Consider the following 19809-nt stretch of genomic DNA (forward strand, 5'->3'; position numbering starts at 1 on the left):
GCTCAAATGTTTTGGTGTCGTCTCCAGGGATGCAGATAAGGCGCTGGCAGAAATGATGAGTAGATTTCTCTTCAAAAGCTGCCACATACAGGCCCAGCAGGAAGAGCCACGCGGCGACGCATCCAGCGCCCGCTCTGCATTTCCAAGGGTTCGCTGGGAAAAGTCGCACTCACGCTTTACTGGTGCCGTAGCTGCCGTAGTCGATGGCGGCCGAGACGCCCACCACGATGGCGGGGAAGAGGTAACCCGACACGTAGTAGTACTTTTTCCGTGAGTACTCGCTCTCGAAGACCTCCACGAGCATGAGGTACAGCTGGACCCCCTCGAGGCACATCCAGGAGAAAGAGGCCAGGAAGAAGAAGTGGAGGATCCCCGCGATGATGGCACATCCGATCTGAAGAATAAGGGTTCACGTAAGCGTCTGGGTGGTGATTTACGTCCCAACTCCACCGCACACATTCTTCACAGAAACATGGTATATCACACATCCTATCTTCTATTAAAACCCTCACCCATTCAGTGGAACAGACGATGGGGATCAGAGAAAATGAGGAAAAGGGGGTCATGAATATTCATTCACCACATGGGCTCTGACAGTGCTCAGGTCTGGCTTTCCATCAGCACGGTGGAAATTTAAATGCCATTTGTGTTGTAAGGTTAGAATTAGTGGATTTAATCATACAGCTCAGCATCTGAAGCTTTGAGCTCTATAGAGGAAAAAAGGTTTTAGTGCTCCTATTGTAGAAGCTGAAGGCAAAACGTGGGTGTCGTATGGATGTAGGCTCAGCCACAGCCACTGCGCCTTTAAGTGAAAGAGGAAAGGGCCTGTCAAGCGGAGGACATACCCCCTCAGTAATTTATATTAATGGGCCCGTCCCGCTCGTATCATGTCAGGGACGAGCGGGGAAGGTTGGGAACAAACAATGCTTAAAGTCTCATCCATTTCACTCTGAGAGGGCCCTTTGTTTTGCTTTGTATCGGGGGTAAGAGGAAATAAAGTGAAAGGAAATTAATCAAAACCGAATCAATAGGGTGCAATCGTTCCGGCTTACCCTGGGTTCCGTCATATCGATACCAATTAGGAATATTAACTCAGCAATGAAGAGATTAATGCACAAGTTCTTGTGGATGGTGTTGCGATCGCTCTGCAGCCCCCGGAAGAAGCAGAACGTGAAGATGCTGATGGCGAGGCAGACGAGGGAGACCACGATCCCGACGCGGGTGATGACGTTCAGAAGCAGCTCGTGCACTCGGTCGTTGACCTGGGAGGAGCAGGACAGCAGGGATTAGACAGCATACTGGTTTGTACTGGTTTGGCTATGAACAACTACACAACAATAATTGTTCGCACATCGATATAGTCTCGTAAATGCAAGAAAAGGTCGGTCTCACAGTGGCTCATTTATCTCATTCAGAGTAGAAATGTTGCAGGATTCCCACTGGATCTTTATGTAACAGACAGCACAGAGCTTTTCCCTTCGCACCACACGTAACAACCCCGAAAAGTTGTTGTGCAATGACGTGAGTGTTAAACTGAATTCTACACAAAGAACTAATGAAGGAAGGCTGACGGGAGCCCGCTGCAGCGCAGAGCTCCTCTCTTTGGACCTCGCTGCCATCACTCTAATCATGTAGCGGAGCTATTTAAAGCCACAAATTCAATTCCTGGAGTTTGCTGCAGCCGTAGAACACGGGCGTAGACGATACAGTCGATAGATGACTTTGAGGCGGGTGTAAAAAGAGAAACAGGACGTAACATACCGAGATTTCACGGTGAGCCATGAGGATGGCGAAGTTGGTGAGATGGCTGCAGGAGCAGGTGGTGTGCGTTTTATTGGTGTCCAGTAGCTTGCAGCCTTGGGTGGACCAGTACCCCATCATACTCCTCTCAGAGTAATTCCAGAAGGAGCAATTGGGGTTGAAGTAGTGCTCCATCTGCAGATAACAAGAGATATGGGGAAGTGTCCAAATAATTGACTGCCTGAAATTGAAGTACATGTAGAACACAGAGGCCATTTACCCCCCACTCATACGCCGCGTTCCGATACGGACCAACATTTTTCACTTCACAGCTCTCGCGGAGCAATTCATATGTTGTATCTCATTTGGCGCACGCTTCTCAAAGCAGCTGAAGCACAGTTGTCTATATGAGGCCTTAATAACAGCGGCGCGAGTGTAATTGTTTGACGCACGCGCAGTTTCCCTGATGAAAAACGGAGCCACGCACGGCCCTCTGGGAACTCCAGTGACAATTTAAAAAAAAAAAAAAAACACAAAGATAATTGGTGCTCCAGTAATTTCATCCTAGATTGTACAGCTAATCTAGGAGTTAAAAGAAAATGGGTATCATTTATAACGCTATGTTGATTAAAGAATTAGTTTTCATTAAGAATTCACTTAGGTTCTAAAGACTCCTTTAATTTGATGTTCAGTGGCTTAAATAAACTGCACAGTGACCTAGCCGCACATTTACAATTCAAATTGCAGGATGTTCCCTCCTAGCGTGTTTTTTTTTTTTTTTTCCACGTCTTCATTCTCTACAGCGGAGACACTTACATCGATGTGCTCCAGCGTGAAGATGACGGGGTCGTTGATGAACACGCGGCTGGACTCCTTGTTGATGGAGGCGGCGATGATGTCCGAGTTGACGGCCACCGACACGTTGCGGCCGTACGCCTCGTTGGCCATCCGGATGGTGGCGTTCTCCGTGCTGAGGAACTGGCCCAGGTTTTTGTAAAGCACGAACACCAGCTTGGCCACTCCTGCACAGCGAAGGCAAATGCAGCTTTTAGAAGGATCGGAAAAACTAAATGTGGCTAAATACTATTCACACAGACGTTACATATCTATAGAAACTATAAGAGGGGGCGAATTATTGAGACGGAAAGCTTTCAGATGTCTCTGAATCAAAAACCTTGAGGTTTTTGAGATAAACTCCTTTGCTCTGCTCCCACGCTAATACAGAAAATGCCTTGTGCCCTTTTCAGTGATAAAGGTCAAATGAATGCAACCACTTACACCAAACGTAAGAACCACGGGTCTCTGAGGCACCAGAACCAGCCTGACTCATTTTAATTTCTCTCCGCGCGCTGAAAAGAACTCACCGTTGCGACTGTTGAGCTTGACAGTGTTGGCCGACAGCTGAATGGAGACACCGCCCTTGCTGGCTTGCGGGAATTTGAAATCTTGAACTTGGCCGTCCGTGCTGAGCACGAACACGTCTAGGACTGCGAAGGTGCAGCGAGGAAGAGGACGGATTATAGAAGAAAGATGAAGGGAGAAGAGAGGGAGATATTGGTCATTATGGACTACTTGGCTCCGAGGGCATAAATATTAAACTGTGAAGAATATTAATATCAAAGCTTTCTCCCTGACATTTCACAAGAACCAAAATGTTGCACCGACCAAAGCCGGCCAAGATTCACATACTAAGTCTGAGCCTCAGTAAAAATGCCAGTCACATAGTGATGAGTCCATCTCAGTGAGAGAAAGCGAGAATAAGAAACAAATATCCAAGAAGCTTCAGCATCTTTGATAGCGAAAAGGAAGCTGTGGATAAACAATGTACCGTTGTGTGACTCCACGGCAGCTAATGTTCACATTAATGTATAGAGTTACAAGGTCTAGACGCACACATTTATAAAGTAAGCGCACGCAATGAGAGAATCCGGTCTATTTAATTGTCTGGTATTCATCACTTTGTCAGTAAGCGACTCGTTAAACCTAATACGCGTCGCTTTTCTGTTCCCCCGAGGTTTAAGCGCTTATTATGAAAACATCCTCCTTTTTCATGCGGCGGCCTTGTTTTCCCATCACAGTTGCTCCCTCAATAAATCGGCAGTAATGGAATTAAGCTCGCTGGCATGGGTCGGGGTTACTCACTGATGTTGTCTGTGGGAACCTTGACGACGGCCGGCTCCACCAGGTTGTCGGCGAGGACGAAGGCGCCCTCCTCCAGCGTGTCCAGCAGCATGGTGGCGGCGTGCGTCTGCTCCGTGCTGTTCATGTCGTGCCACGACTTCAGCGCCTCCGGCCTCAGGATGTTGTCCACGGTGTCCACGATGGCCTGCAGTGCGGACAGAGCAGACAAACAAGGCAACGCACATGAGCAACTCGGGACAAGGGCGGGAACGTCTGGCGGCAGCCGTGATCAGCGACGGAACATGCAGACGCTGACGTGAAATGAAAAGGGAAACTATAATGAGGAGCACACGTGTCTGAAATCAAAACTGCAGAAGCTCTTTTGGTCATTTTTTTTTGAGGATGACGTGTAGAAAAATAAAGGAAATCTGCATGTGTCACAACAGAGAAAGGGGAAAGACATAAAGCATCGCTGGAGATGATGGTGCGGCATCGACAGCGCATTGAGCCCGTTAGTTCTGTCCAATAACCTTAACACGCGACCTGGTGAAAGTCGCAGCACGAGAGCCGTCCTTCATTAGAATTCTCTAATTACAAGTGCCACCACTCAGCGCGTTGAGGCCGTCTTTCACTTTCATTCACAGCTGTGGTCAACCTGTACTCCAGCACCGAGTCACCCTCAAACAAGCTCATAAAAGGAAATGACTGCCAGTAAAAGATGCGAGGTGAAATCTGAGCCGTACTCGTGTAAACATTTTTTTCTTTTCTAGCATCTTTTCCACACGGACGGCTCGGATCTAGATGACGCTGGGATTTCTCCAGGAAATAATCAAATCAATGCGTCTAATCGGGAAATCAATGCTGGCGACGGCCGGTGGAAAGGTTGGGGGCAGCTAATGTGATGTTGCGTCAAGTATGGCAGATGTCAGATACTGCTGAATCAGCGATCTGGGCCTCAGACCCACCCATGCTGTCTTTGCTCACAACCAAAGTGATGATGGGATGTTTTTAGGAACGTTAGTGGGATTACATGTGATGTCTCTATTCACTGTCTTCCTCTGATTTTATTTCATGGGGGTACCTAATTAGCTCCATCCATTTGAATACCCTCCCAAAGGGGAGATCTGGATTTGGGGGTGGGGAGGGGTGACGTTGGTGGCGGGTGGAGTACACCGATCTCCCTAATGGTAAAATAAATATTGCCAAAATATATGGTATGTGAGACTTTTACACCTTTAGTTCAAGAAACAAATAAAAGCTGTCCTCGTTGAACAAATGCTGCTACTTTTACTTATCATGAGATAAAAGGCCAGGAGATGGTCCTTGGGAAAGAAAAAACTAGTTTGAATAAATCATAAGTGAACTGTGTGTAGTACAACATTCAGATGTGCTTTCTACAGAAAGGAGTGCTGATAAAAAAAAGAAGCAAAAACAGCAATAAAGGAGCAAATCCTTCAACAAATGAATAATGTGGGGGATGTAAGTACACAACTGTTTGTTTGAGTTGTGATGTTATGCATCCAGACGTGCAATCAAAAACAAAAAAAACAAAACAAAATGCACCATCTCTGTCAACTCATTGGGAGGAAAAACACAGAGACACATACAGTTTACACATCTGTGGAAAGAAGCCACCTCAGGAACTTGGCTTTGACTTAGAAAGCACTTTGTGTCTGTGTGCAAGGCAATTACTCAAAGAAGCAGGAAGCACAGGGAGGGGGGGTACACGACAGTGCAGAGGGGACATGCTGCTGAACTGGGCTGGGGCGGGTACAGTACACTAGCACAGGAACAGAGGGGACGGCAACAAGCAGAGTGGGGCAGAAGGATCGCGCCCGTACCTTCATGTACGCCCTGCACGTCCTTTCTCGTTTTTGAACCTTTTTTTATTAGAAAAGAAAAGGAAAAGATGAAAAATAGAGACACAGGTTTTACACAAGTTCATGACACTAACTACAGCGCTAGCTAATGGAGATTAGCTGCTCATCCGGCAACTCTGCTGCCTTTGAAAAACAGAAATACTAACTACACCTCGCTCCGTCGCTGAAGAGAACAGAGCTAAACTCTACTCCACCAAAGCCGCTGAGCCGCGACTCACAAGGAGAGAAACCGTGGAAATGGACTGTTTTTTTTCATCCGCCACTTCTTTTCCTGACCTTGTTGAAGCTCCGTCCAGCGGAATCCTTCTCGCTGGGCCTGAGCTCCTGCAGCTGAGCGTCCAGGATGTCCACCAGCTGCTCCATGAGCCGCACCGACGAGCTGACGTCGCCCGCGAAGATGGGGCCTTTGGTGTGCTTGGCTAGCTCGTTGGCCAAGTTAGCCGCGTTCTCACCGCTGCGGATCTGCGGGGGGAGAGAGTGAATAATGTTCACGGCGATGCGAGGAGACAGACTTGGACAGGTCCTCACACCCCCGTTTCCAGCAGCAAGTCCCACTGGAGTGAGCTGCTTCAAACGCAAGCTAGGAGCCCGAACGCAAGCTAGGAGCACAAACGCAAGCTAGGAGCAGGTCCGCGGAGAGCGGCTCGGTGAGAGATCCTCCACATTTACATACGTTTAAAACGCGCAGTCCTTTGACGGACGCACTTCAATGCAGAGGCCAACACATGTTAACACGCACACATCAATGTCACTCCCACGGCTCTTTTACAGATCACAATCGCAGCTTTCAAATGAATCTGACCCACATTTCCATCTTTGTAAGCGCGATCAAGTCCTTCACAAGGACACTTTTCCGTTATTTGTTTACCCCCTGCGTGTTTTTTTCAGAAGCACGTTCCACTTAGAGGAAAAACAGTAAGGCAGAGCTCAGACAAACCTTCTGGGCCAGTTGGTTTACCCAGTGGGAGGTACAGTTGCTCAGATCAGGGCCCTTCCGGTGCCAGGCCCCAGTGGAAAGGACACATAAATAAGAGGCTGTGCCTGAAAACAAGAGCACAATAGTCAACTTCAATCAACTCAGATCTAATTTATTTCCCCACAAAGTCCTTTAAAAAGCCGCAAAGGACATGGATTTAAATAGAAAAGAAACTTTACATGCACGTTAAGAAATTCTATTCCAATAAGAAACTAGAGTCTGTTTGGATAAAATACTAGAGCTGACAGTTTTGTCACTGCATTGGTTAAACTGTTAAACGCCATTAAAAACAAATTCAACTGAAATAGTTGAAGAGTGACCATTTCTTTTTTTAACGCAAACACTTCTTTTCTGTCCTAAATAGCCCCGTGTCTGATGAACTCGAGGCACTAACGCGATTTCACACCCAATCAAATGAGGAATGCACATCTCCATGCGAGCTGCAGGAGAAACAGCTGAGCCGGCTCCTCTGCAGCCGCTACCCACTGCTTAATCATGCCGTGACCTACAGTGATACAGCCAAACACCCGGGAGCCCATATACAGCATCTATACTGCTTTCCAGAGCCTGCTCTAAAGCGGGTGCTCTCTGCAGAGACAATATCAGACAGATCAACAAACTCGCAGGGGTTCTCCCGGGACACGGCGGGTCACAATAGAAGCGGCGAGCCCTCGGCTCGGAGGAGAGGGAGCCCTGTTTACCTCGTGTCCCCTTGGGGCAAGGTCGCTCCACGAGCATGCCCCTCTGGGTCTGAGGCCACAGTATGTCTCTTTCCTCGGTGGCCTCGCAGAAGCGCTTATCTAAGGGGAAGGACTCTAGGGTCGGAGGGGAAGTAGTCTGCGGAGCCACCGGAGGCGGCCTGGGCGCTCCCCTGCCGCCCTCCTTGTGCACTGTTGTCGCGGCGGTGGTGGTGTTGTTGACCGCACCCCGGTGCACCGTGGTTGTTGTGGTGGCGGTGGTGGTGGTTCGCGGGGCCTGGGGGGACGTGGTGACTTCAGGCATGGGCGGGAGTGCTGCGGAGAGAGAGCGAGGCATTATGTTTGGGAGGAGCGTGGTGATGTCATGGTGATGACCCCAGCGGGGAAAACACAGACGAAGCCCGACTCCCGCCGGGGACACAGATTTATCGGTCGTAATAAAAACACGATGCGTTGCTGTGGATGCAAAATAAATAAAGAGCACATGTTAGTTTGTCGTGTGCTTGCGATAGGAGGTCAGCACGTTCGCCCGGCACCCCGGCTGCAAATAATATAGATTATATGCAGTATTTTTTTTAGGAGAGTGGCAGATATTGAAAAGCTCCTGGTGGGCTGAAGCCCTCGAGTACCACTAAACCCTAACATGGCTCTACGCAAGTAACCTTTTTTCAGCATGTTCAACACTATAATGCTTATACATCAAAGTATCCTGTTGTGTAAATTGCCGCTAAGTGCATTGTGCAACAGGCGTGTGTTTGCCTTCCCATTGACTACGGCTTACCCAAGGCACTCAGTCTGCAGCGAACAAGACAATAATTACAGTAACATCCTCTCGCCTGGCAATCACTCTTGCCTGGGAGATTTTGTGGCATGGCTGATTAAATTTCACTAGAGAAAACGCACAACCTGTATGTGAGGCCGCGGCGCCCGAACATTCATTTTACAGTCGTTTCTTCCAACAACTCACACGCTGATAAAGCAGGTGTGCAGTAACTCATGCAACGCCCGGGGCAAAAACAATATGTTCCAGTCCTAGGAAGGGAGAAAATAGTGCAGTCCTTACATTTAACATGAGCCGCTAAGGAAAAACTACCAAGACATTTTTCATGTCAAACACAAGAGAAGTGTGAGTAGCACTGTAATTACATTTCACAAAAGTCAAACATGGGAAAGTTTTACAGATGAAATGTTGATGAACTCTAACTATTGGACAAAAATCTCCTCTATCCCATCGTGAGCACAAAAACACATCCACTTCCCCCCAACCTCCGCCCCACCTAAGAGAATGAGCTACATTAATAAAGGGAAGTGATTGGAATGCAACGTGAAGACTGGATCTAATCACATTTGAGTGCGCTGATTTCCTCCATTAGGCGGCCTGTGGAGCATGCAGAGAATGGGAAGAGGAGCTGAGCGTCGTCTGTAGTCCAGCCGCTACTGACAAACGCTAAACAGACAAGAGTGACAGGGCGTCGCAGGCGGGACAAGAGAGACAGCCGAAGGGAGGAGGGGGTGGGGGGAAATACATGTGTACACACACACACACACACACACACACACACACACACACACACACACACACACACACACACACACACACACACACACACACACAAACGATGACAGGGAAATTTAAAAAACAAGCCTCGCCAAGTTGGAGGAGGAGGAGACAGCTTCTGTCTGTCTGTGGGTTGAAGGAGAGGCAGCCAGACCCCAGGCAGCAATGCCTCCATATCTGCTGCTGCCAATGGATAAAGGGTCGTGTGCACCCCCCTCCAGCTCACACACACACACACACACACACACACACACACACACACACACACACACACACACACACACACACACACACACACACACACAGCTACTATCACCAAAGGCCCCACGGTGTGGATCAGAGGCTTCAGCCCCGTTGAGCTGAAGGGAAATCGCCTTTGAGTCTGGCTGCTACCTGTGGCGAATTAGGCTCTGTTGACCAGAGGAGACGACTCGTGCGCTTCCTCCCGGCCCACACGTGCACGCGCACACGTGCACGCAGGCAGGTGACGCGGGGCCGGGCACACTTGACTGGCTGTTCTGACACCCGGCCGCAGACAGAGCAGCCTCCGCCTCCTCTTCTCTCATCCCTCCTCCCTTTTCTGTATCCTTTTACTCAACACGGTGAAATTTCCAGCCTGGCGGCCTGTCACAGCGGTTGACAGACAACCTGTTCTTAGTGTCCTTTCAGCACTAGCATTTAGCCGGCTGGGAGAGACGCCGGTCTCTATTCTGCACCAATACCCTTTTATTTCTATAACCCTTGTTTTTTTATGACTCGCTGGGAACACTTGCAGAGGTGAAAGCAATAGTCCCCTCCCAAAAAGCACACGGTTGCAGATTTCTGGTTTAAATTTACACAGTGCTGCGCGTAATGTTGGGCTCTATATAAAGGAAACGATCGCTCCTTCTTGAACATCTGGCCCGGGGTTGCTTGGCGGACGTCCAGGAGTCCTAAGACGCGGTGGGGCCCCCGGTAGGTTTTTGGTTTCCAAAGTATGAAGGATCATAACGATAAGATCTCAGTCTTCATGGGTGGGAAGTTAAGAATCCATATAGAAATGAAATGAAAATGAATCTCTGTTTGGCAGCGGGTTTTAAGATAAAGGCCTCTCATCTACAGCCGATAAATCAAAGAGGCTTCTGTAATTCAAGTGCATTCCTTCAGCATGTCAGCTAACAACTGTATCTTGTCTGCACCCCTCAGTCAAGAGGCCGGCCTGTCATCCCTCGCTGCGATGCCCAGATCTGGTTTCAACACGCGCAATTACGAGTACTTAAAGTTATTTTTCTTTTTCTTTTTTTTCTGTTGCTACCTGCTATAAGCAATGAATTCTGTGGGGGTAAATAATGACAGACTTGGTTAATGTGAGGCTAGAACTAATGGGTTTGGCTTCCCTAAAGCTGGCACAGGGATTTCCCCATAGCGAACTGCATGGCTTGGGCTTTGGGGGGGTGGAGGGGGTGGAGGGGGCGGCGGCTCGGATCCGCGGAGCCAATGTCTGAGCTGCACGGGACGGAAACGCTGCGCTGGCATTGCGGGGATGTTTTGTTCTCGGTATGCGAGTACAGCTGTACATTAACAGCTTCATTAACAAGAAATGTTATGAAAGGAACACGAGTAAAGGGCTGAAATAATCCGGTTGGGAGGTTTGAGTTCATGTTTATGATGTAAACTAATCCTCTTTCCTGTGCGGAAAAGAGACGACACTTCCCTGAGAGATTCCTGCATAAACAATGTCGCCTCTCTGACCAGTGCTATCCCTGTTTATGGACTGTGTCAGAGCCCTAATCCTGCCAGCAGCATAATAATCTTATTACCTTTATGCCATAGCTCGGTTTAATTTAATCCAGTGAAAGCTGGGATGAATTAACCCGTAGGTATAAAGTCACGTCTTCCCCAGATGTCGGGGCGGATAGGTTTCTGTCGAGCTTGTGATGGATGGCTATTGATGTGCTGCAGTAGCTTTTTACATTCCCTTTGTGATTCATAACATGGACCAAATATTTTACACTTTGGCAACACATGAGTGACAGCTCCGAATATCTTCCCAGTGCATTTTTTTCCTTTGATTACGACAAAAGGAGCAAATCCCAGGTTTGGACTATATAGCAAAAAAAAAAGAAAAACCAAGACAGGATTCTTTATTATTATATCTGTGCTGCACTCAGCCCTAGGGGAACCTTCAATTAGCTGTCATGCAGCGTGAGTGCGCAGAGTGATATTCTGCAAACTACTGCCAATAGTGGGGATAGACTTATTCACAGGCTCTTTGTGTGATTCGACGCCCACACACTGTTGCACTTGAATGTATCCCAGTGGTTTTGTTATTACCACTGGAGTTATAGGTCTTGGATTGATGATAGACAATGAGACGGGGGGGAGCACGGCTCGTCGAGTGTTATAAAAGCATATGCATACGTATAAGCCCCCCCCCCCCCCGGACACGCACGCATCCGCACACGGCGCAGACAGCGGGACGTCTAGGTGACAAATGCAAACCGACAGCATGTGTCTTTTATATCATACCTAATGGTTTCACTTTCAGTGGGCGCCGCGCGGCCGTTCATCAGGGTAATGCTTCATACACATTATCAGGTGCTGTTTATCTTAGCGAAAGGGGGGGAACGATTGCAAGGGAACACACATTTAGCACTCGCTTGCGCTAATTTGCCACATGAAAAGTTTTAGGAATGATTAGATTTCACTCACGCCCTCCACCGTTCTCTGCTCTGTCGGGACCTGGTGAGGATGTGACTGATTTCGGGGGAGACCTACAGTTTCCTAAGGTAAAGGTGTGGTGTGTTTGGTGAAAAGCGGCTCCTGGGTGGTGGAAGACGAACCAGCCAGAACCTGAACCCATTCAAAGCCTGTTCCCGTCGTCAGAAGCGGCGTGAGGGGAGCAAAAGGCTCCACTGGATGGAAAATAAATGAATAACTCATCAGCTTTCGAGTCACTTGCCACAGACCGTAGGTTAATTGAAATAAGGTGTTAACTATGAAAAAAAAGTGTAAATTATTTCCTCTGGTAATGCTGCCGCCACATCTCCGCCGCATGTGACACGCATCCCAGCCGGTCCTCTCTGGATGGAGCCTCGCTGCCGAGTTCATATGGAAATGGAGCTGCTCTTGAGTGGTGTGATGATTTATAATACGTTTGTGATGCATTTTGATATCTACCCATAATAACTATAATACACAAAGGAAATTGGATTACACGTCTTTCACTCCGCAACGCATTCGTAGCTGTGGAGGGGAACATGGTGTAAGATTGCTTGTGTATCAGCAGTAAATATGAAGTGAGCAGAGTGAAAATTCATATAATTTCCCACGAGTCATGTCCTTGTGAGGGTGTGTACAGTATACGTCCACGTCTTAGGGAACAACACCTAATAGCTGGATTATGTTATTTACTGCCGTCTCCAGTATTCCTCCTTCCTCTCGCCGATTCACACAGACACACTCCTTCCAAACACAAGCGTAAGCACTGCCACGCTTCCAAACACATGTACACATTCATATGCGTCCTCACACACAAAATGACACCAAAGTATAGAGAACAGACGTAGCAGCTGCCAGACTACAGCCTACTTCTTCTTCTCCTTTTTTTTTCCCTTTCCTCGTTGCAGCTTTCTCTCTACTGTACGTGCCTCAAATTTCAAGCGTTAACTCCGAGGGTGCCGAGCGGGCTGATATTTAATGCTGCGCACACAGGAGAGCGTCTATTTCAGAGGTGCATGTTCAATTCCAAGTAGGGAAGGCACGCGTGGAGGCTGCAACGCGGCCGAGTCCTGCTAACCCACACACGCACCATCTGAGGGGAACACATAGGCACTAATCAGGCCTGTGTGAAAAAGAAAAAGCTCCTCAAAGGCACGTGTCAGGGAGTGATGGGGGACCATTGTGATGTCTGAGTAATAATTCTTTTAATACGCCTTGTTTCACAGTCAGAGTGTAGTCAAACAAGAGACTGTGGATCCCCTTGGCTATAGGGCTCAGTGTAACCACAATCACACTCCCCTCCTCTCTCTTTTATGTAAAACAACTCTTTGTGACATTCTAAATCACAACCCCGGGTTTCTGCTTCCCGCCTTCATGTCGACTGCCAGAAAACATCGTCCGGCGACGCCGCGCGCCGTCGTTTAGCGTCGGCGGCCGTGACGCTCCGGTAACTAGCGCCGGGGGAGCGCGAGAAAACAGGGCATGGAGCCGTGTTCCTGGATGAGGGCTGAAACGGGCTTCGCTTCTGCCAACAACTGGCGGCGGAACGGCGGCCAAGTCACGCTCGAGTTTCTGGGGGGACGAGACGCTGTGGCCCCCACCGACCCCACGCGCTGAGGAGCGTTCACTTCCAGCGGACACGGGTGCCGAGGTTCTAATACCAGAGCCCGTGTGAACACGACTGTAAAGCCCCATTGTGGGATCTCTGTGGGTTTATCGCCCATGTTAAATTCGCTCCCATGCGCCGTGGGTCACGGCGTCGTCACGTTCCACATTAGCTACGTGGGAGACGTGAGGAGGAGAAACGGGGGCAGAGGGAGGGGCGGGTCGGCCGTCGGGGCGAAGGCCTCGGCTCCACACTCTGACCTGCTCACCGCTTAGAGAGACACCTTTAGGGGTTTCACCAAATAAAGTCACCTTCCACACTACAGAGGGGTCTTTACACCCGCTCTCAGCTGTGTGCTGCAGACGGCTGTGTACAGGAGGGATCGGGTCAGTCAACACCAGCGTGATCCTAACAACAACCAGCAGAGGTTTGAATCAACAGGAAAGGATGCGAGGAAGAAGATGCTCAGAAGACGCTTCATTCTAGAACCACAGAAGACGAGTGCACCTGACTATAACTTACAGTAGCAACGGCTTCAAGAAAGGTTTTACAGCATCTACTAAAAATAAACCCTCGTAACTATTGCAGCGATGGATAAATAGTTCTGAGCGAGGAAACTGTGCGTGTGGTTCCTGATGTTCACATGCGTGACAGCCATCTTTGTCCTGTTTTGTGACTACAGCTTCCCAAAGGCACAGCTAAGGATTTACTTAAATCCCTTTCATTTACTGTTCGCCGCTCTCGCTGGGCATGATTTGAACAGCCTGACCTAGACTTTGACTGGCGTCAGGAAGGAGGCCAAACGGACTCACGCGCGCACGTATCGACATGCGCAGAAACGCAGGCGTCCAGATGCGAGACAAAGGTCGCAGATGATCACGGAGGAGGAGGAGGAGGGCGCGCAAGAACAATGAGAGTCTACAGACGGTAGGCTTTGAAGAGAGAGAGAGAGAGACCCAATGCGGCAGAGACATAATGAAAGAGAGACACAATAAGATGGAAGCAGACAGAGAAAAGAAACAAGGAGAACGAGAGGATGACAGGAGGACAGAAAAACAAAAACAAAAAGGGTGATTTTCCACATCAATACACTCTCCTTTCACACCGCCGCCGTGTCCACTTGGGCAGCTGACAGGGAACGGGGGAGATGGAGAGGGGGGGTTGTCAAGGCAAACAAACAAATTGGCCGTTTTTAACACATCCCTATCCTGTAGCGTCGGTGAGCATGTCGGAGACAGGAGTCTCTTCCATTTTCCCCGACCACCTGAGACGGCTGTGAAAGCCTGCCGCCGCCGCCGGAGCTGGAGCTGGAGCTACCCGTACACCCCCCCTCCTTTGTGAGTCTGTATTATCTCTGCCGTGTGCGCGTGTTGACCTCTATGTAAGCGCTGCGGAAGACAAGAATGAATCATAGCGGTGCTTATTAGAGATCTGTATATTCATCAGCCTATAAGAGGCGGGTTCTCTGGGGTGACTGCTAATGCACGCGACTCGCCGGCATCTGCAGCGGCGGAGCGCCTTTTTGCGTTGGGAAGCACTTTCGGAACACACAACTACAACTACAGGGCATTGTTTGGACCACATGCGGAGTTGGGCGCGCTAATTGGCAAGTCGCATCAGTGAGCCGCACCTTATAATTTCAAACAAATTGGGTCATTCTCTTCCTCACAATCCCCACTTGCGAGCGCATAATTCGAGGGTGCAGCGAAGATTGAAACTCTATGCAAATGTATTGACATTTGAGCAATTAAAGAGGAGGTCCTGATTTGTGTGGGTGTTAACTGCAGCGCCGGGGGCTTTTATACGGAAGTGATTCAGAATCTAATTTTGCGACAAGGGATAAATAAAAGGTTTCCAAGGCTCACCTGTGTCCCATAGAGGCGGTGAATAGCGTCTGTTTGTGCATGCTTCTGGTAAAAAATAGCTTTTGATATGCTTACTCAGTGGTTTGAGGCCACTTATCAGAGCTTGGCATGAATAAACGCTCCATAGAAACGGTTGGATAACGCGTTTTCTCTGGGAATACCTCATTTAAATCAATTTAATCATATCAATGACTAGACGCGACAAAGGAATTTGTCTTTTGATGAGTTTCTATACTGTGTATAAAAAAAGGAAGCAGGCCTGGAGCCACGGTTAAATGAGTGGATTATGGTGCTGTTGACCGAAGCCAGGAGAGGGACTTACTGACCCATTTAATGTCCACTTCCAGTAGAGCCGCTTGTTGCATGTGACCCCGTCCACGCCCCCATAATCCTACAAGAAATGATCTGGCCTCCGCACCAGAGATATTTGGCTTGACAAGAACCCAACGGTCTGCCACGCCGGGCGTCGACATCATTCTGACGCCACTGCATTTCACCATGGAGCGAATCAAGTTGTTTGCACACTTGAGAAATTGAGAAAAACTCAAGCAGAAAGCGCCGCATGCAATGACAGACGCCTACGGTATCGTCCGCGCTCCCGGCAATTACATCGTTGACTCTACCTCTACCTCAAATCACTTTTTCAGATCAGTATGTTTTTTTTTAAACCAATGTTTGCTTGCGATGTTGTGAGCGAAGCTGGACTGTTTAGTTCTCCTCGCCTGGCGCCGCTCAAGGCTTTGCACCTTCAACTCTTAGCTCCACAAAAGAATCCTGAAGGCTCGTTTCAGTGCCCAGTGAAGCAGACGCTGAAACGAGCATCACGGTAGCGAGGAGAGGGCGTCCGGTGACAGCCAGAAAAAAAGTGCCATCATTTATGTGTCAACAGCAGCTATGTGGGAGGACAAGATTATTGACATCTTGATGATCATCCTGGACCACTCTCCCTTGCACCCATCGACTGCATTCAACATATATTAATCAGCATCAGGGCCAGGCTCACGTCTAATTTGTCAAGGAGAGAGGACAGTTTTGTCCACGTTAAAATAAAATAAAGCCCCGAGGAGAAAAATAAAGTGCAGTGTTTTCTAAATACACGGTAGTGGGTTCTCGTGAGCGACCGTGAGTAAACATTTGTAAAGTCGGTTTAAAAATAATTGGAATGCGGATTTATTTCAAGGTGCATCCTTAAACTCTGTGATTTCTACAAACACTCTACTTAGTGTCCATTTAACAAATTAAAATAAATCTATTTAGTGTCTACGTGCAGTTTTTTCATCCAAGCTGGAAATAAAATATGTTGTGTAGCTGGCGCTTGACTGTTAAATAACCATTTACTGAGTATAACCATATAAAGGCATAATCGTATTTATTTTGATTAGATTCCGGGAAAGGTCGCATTGCAGCCATTTTAGAAGAGGCCGCTGCTTGAGATCAGCTCATTTCAAATTCTCCGTATGAGGGTGTGAAATTATTTTTTTTGGACATCACTAAAATAGGGAAATGCATTTTGACTGGGGACATATTTCCCACTCTAAATTTACTTGTAATATGCAAATATTTCATTTAAAAAAAGTCTCCAAACTTCAAACGCGCCAGTCAGAGTCGTCAGCGTAATAGAAAACGAAAACATTTTTATCTCGTTCTGGAGGATTGTTGCAGTATCCTGCTCAGCGCAGCCCCCGCATATTAAACTGCGTCTCTGAACCTGGACTCTTGGTTACAGTCAAGCTTGCCTTGGTCTGGCTAAATTGATGCTGTCCCACTGGCTGAACCCAATTTAACCTCCGTGGTTCATCACTGACTGTGTTGAGCACGACGTGGATTTAGGAGTCGGGGTGTGGAGGGGATTAGGATAATTGCCGTTATTATATTCTGTGTGAAAGGACTGTTGCGGGCCCGGACGAGTCAACACTCAAGTTCTGACAGTTAAATTAAACATCACGCGGCGCGCGGCTGATCCGACCCCGGATGGCGGCTCCCTTTGTCCTGTGCCCACCATTTCTTTATCTCTCAGACGAAACCTTGAATACTTACGCTCCGCCTACAGACTGGGAAGTATTTCTTGATGGCTGATGGAGATTTGGAGTTCCAGCATCACTGGGGGAATGATCTAACCTTGCCCTAGGCCAGACTTTACACCTGTCCAGGCATGTATGTTTCCAGAGGTGAGAGTATATCTCTCTCCCTCCCTGTCTTACGCTCTCTGAAAAAGGGATACGCTTGCAGGGGTCCCCTGAGCCTTAGCACTAGGAACTCAGGGAACGCTCGAATGGTAAACCTCCTCAAATCCTCTAGATACTGATCCCTTATGATATGGTAACTGGCTTCGAGGTGTTGTTTACCACAGAGCCCCACTCACTTCACCCCCTGAGATGCCTTCCTACACTCCAAAGCTTCCGTAACATATCTAGCACATATTAGATTCTAAATTAAAAATCAGTCAGCTGTGACACTTGATACATAGATGGGGAATACCAAAGAGAAGAAAAAGTGAGTGCGCGCTTGACAGCGACTACAATCGTGATTCTTGCAGTGTAATTTACCATTATTGTCTGAGGTGGTTATTATTGTTGTGGTGGTAGGAGGGGTGGGGGGCTGGGTTCTTACCATGTGCTGGATCAGGTGGACCGAACTCCAGATTATACCTCAGGATGTAAAAATTATTCCACACATAGAGTTGGTTATCTCGCGGATTGTAATCCACAGCTGCAATGTACTGGTACTGGTTGGGAAAGTGGATGTCAACATATTCCCCACGGTTCTGCTTGGTGTTGTAAATGTAATCGATGAGACTCTTGCTGACCTCGCTCTCATTGTCTTCATAGGTGGAGCGCACCACATACAGTACTCCGCAAACCATGAAGGCATTGGAGGCTGAGCGCTTGTCGTAGGCCGTGTCCCAGGTAGCCTCGAAGCGCAGCGTGTAGGGGTTCAACTGGCTGATGACCATCATGCCATTGTTCTGCTCCGTGGCGTAGATCACCCACAGTCCGTTCTCGTCTACCGCCAGGTCAATGTCCGTCTTGCCGCCCCACTTGTACGGCGACGTGTCGTGGTAGTTGGCGTTGTTGATGATGGCCTCGCCGCTCTTGATTCGCGTCCGCAGGTCGAACTTGACGATGTTCCGGGTACGCTCCTTGTTGAAGAACACGGCTCCGTCATAGACCACGAAGCCCGTCCCGTCCACCCGGTGGGGGAGCTTGTAGGTGGAGGTCTGCCGGGTGTTCTGGAAGTCATCCAGGGAGGAGTACTCGATCAGAATGTCTGTCCTATAAGGAGTCCAAGGCATGAAGTAGATTTTGTCGCCGGCTTGCAGCGGGTCTTTGCACCAGGCGCCTGCTTGTTGCTCCGCTTCAAATAGAAAGGACGGATCACCAACAGCTTTCAGAGTCCCGGGACAAAGAAAAACTAGTAATGGGAGAAGAGTAGAATGAGAAACATAAACAGGTTAACAGGTGAAAGATGAACCCACACTACATGTAATATCAGCTCTAATGTCCTCGTTTTGTTTACAGGATGTCCGTGACCATTGGGGACAAACACACACTAAAGAGAGGCCAAACACAACTAATGGTCAAAGCCAATATTCACAACGAGTATTTTGGTTTGTGCATAGAAAGAAAAAGAAATAGTAAAGTTATTAAGCATGGATTTTAAATATAGATAAAAAAGAAGCTTGGCCTCAGACATTTACTGTTGGGAGTAGAACACAAACAAGGGCAAATAGAACAGAAACGAAACTTAAAACGATTGGTCCTGTAAACAAACAAAGAAATAAACCAAAAAATAAACAACGCAGCCAACTAAAGTCACTTGGCAACAGACAGGAGAGGTTATGAGAGAGCAGGAGTCAGCATTCTGCAAAATGTCTCCGTTACACCACCTTTTCTACGCTCTAGACCTGAGAGGCTTGTCATTACGCAGTGGTGCAAATGTCACGACCATTACAATAAATAAATAAATAAAAACAAACTTTCTTTAAGGGTCTCTCGAGGTGTTTTGGTTGTTGCTCTGAGGCGTAAGAATCAACAGAGAAAAGAGCAGCAAGTGGTCAGGTAAGAGTAATGGGGAGAAGAGTGAGAGAGAGAGGGAGGGAGGCTCAGATAGCGAAGGGACAGACCAATGCAATAGCTTGAAAAAAGGGCCAAGAGACACCGCTACCACTGCATGCTATGGAAAAGGGGGTTGGAAGGCAGGCAATATGAGATTCAGCTGAGTAGCAAGAGCACCCAGAGAGAATGAGGAGAGGAAGCCCCCGTGGACCGCAGCCAACACGCCCCCATTTACATCTTTTGGCTGCTGGTGCGCTGTCTTTTTTATTTCCAGCCTCACTTCCCTTGTTGCACTATTCTGGTCGTTAACATTAAATTTGAAAGAATTCTGAAAGTAGCGTCTGCGATAGGTTTGTAGGGGCCACCATGGGAAAATAGTTAGTTTACAACCAGATGCCACAAAACAAGGAGCTAGGTTTGGATCGTGTCTGTTATTTACCTTTTTGCTCCACTTCTATTTTAGGCGTTGGAAGAGAGAATGAAAGGGGTGCAAGGGGAAGAAAACAAATTAATATGAATAAACTGTTATCGCTGGGATTACATATGCAGAAACACGTTATGCGACACGGACAAACACGGGGACACCTATTCAGAGAGAGCAAGAAAGATG

At 48.1% G+C, this 19809-nt stretch overlaps 1 protein-coding gene across 38 annotated transcripts in view; it reads right to left on the bottom strand.

Annotated features, from left to right (window-relative positions):
* adgrl2a (adhesion G protein-coupled receptor L2a) overlaps positions 1–19809 on the bottom strand; it is a 168555-nt gene that overhangs the window by 13641 nt on the left and 135105 nt on the right. For 31 of the 38 annotated variants that reach the window (XM_055507909.1, XM_055507908.1, XM_055507916.1 and 28 more), the window contains 12 exons: positions 19639–19653; positions 17755–18555; positions 7419–7730; positions 6679–6782; positions 6018–6203; positions 5703–5741; positions 3883–4066; positions 3105–3227; positions 2557–2762; positions 1762–1935; positions 1053–1262; positions 174–394 (listed from right to left, as the gene is read on the bottom strand). In XM_055507909.1, the coding sequence (XP_055363884.1) occupies positions 174–394; positions 1053–1262; positions 1762–1935; positions 2557–2762; positions 3105–3227; positions 3883–4066; positions 5703–5741; positions 6018–6203; positions 6679–6782; positions 7419–7730; positions 17755–18555; positions 19639–19653 (2575 nt within the window). The remainder of the gene's footprint in view (positions 1–173; positions 395–1052; positions 1263–1761; positions 1936–2556; positions 2763–3104; positions 3228–3882; positions 4067–5702; positions 5742–6017; positions 6204–6678; positions 6783–7418; positions 7731–17754; positions 18556–19638; positions 19654–19809) is intronic. The other 7 variants (XM_055507911.1, XM_041070537.2, XM_029148810.3 and 4 more) reach the window with 4 other exon arrangements.

This window comes from Betta splendens, chromosome 4, assembly GCF_900634795.4.
Source record: "Betta splendens chromosome 4, fBetSpl5.4, whole genome shotgun sequence".
NCBI classification, from domain to species: Eukaryota; Metazoa; Chordata; class Actinopteri; order Anabantiformes; family Osphronemidae; genus Betta; species Betta splendens.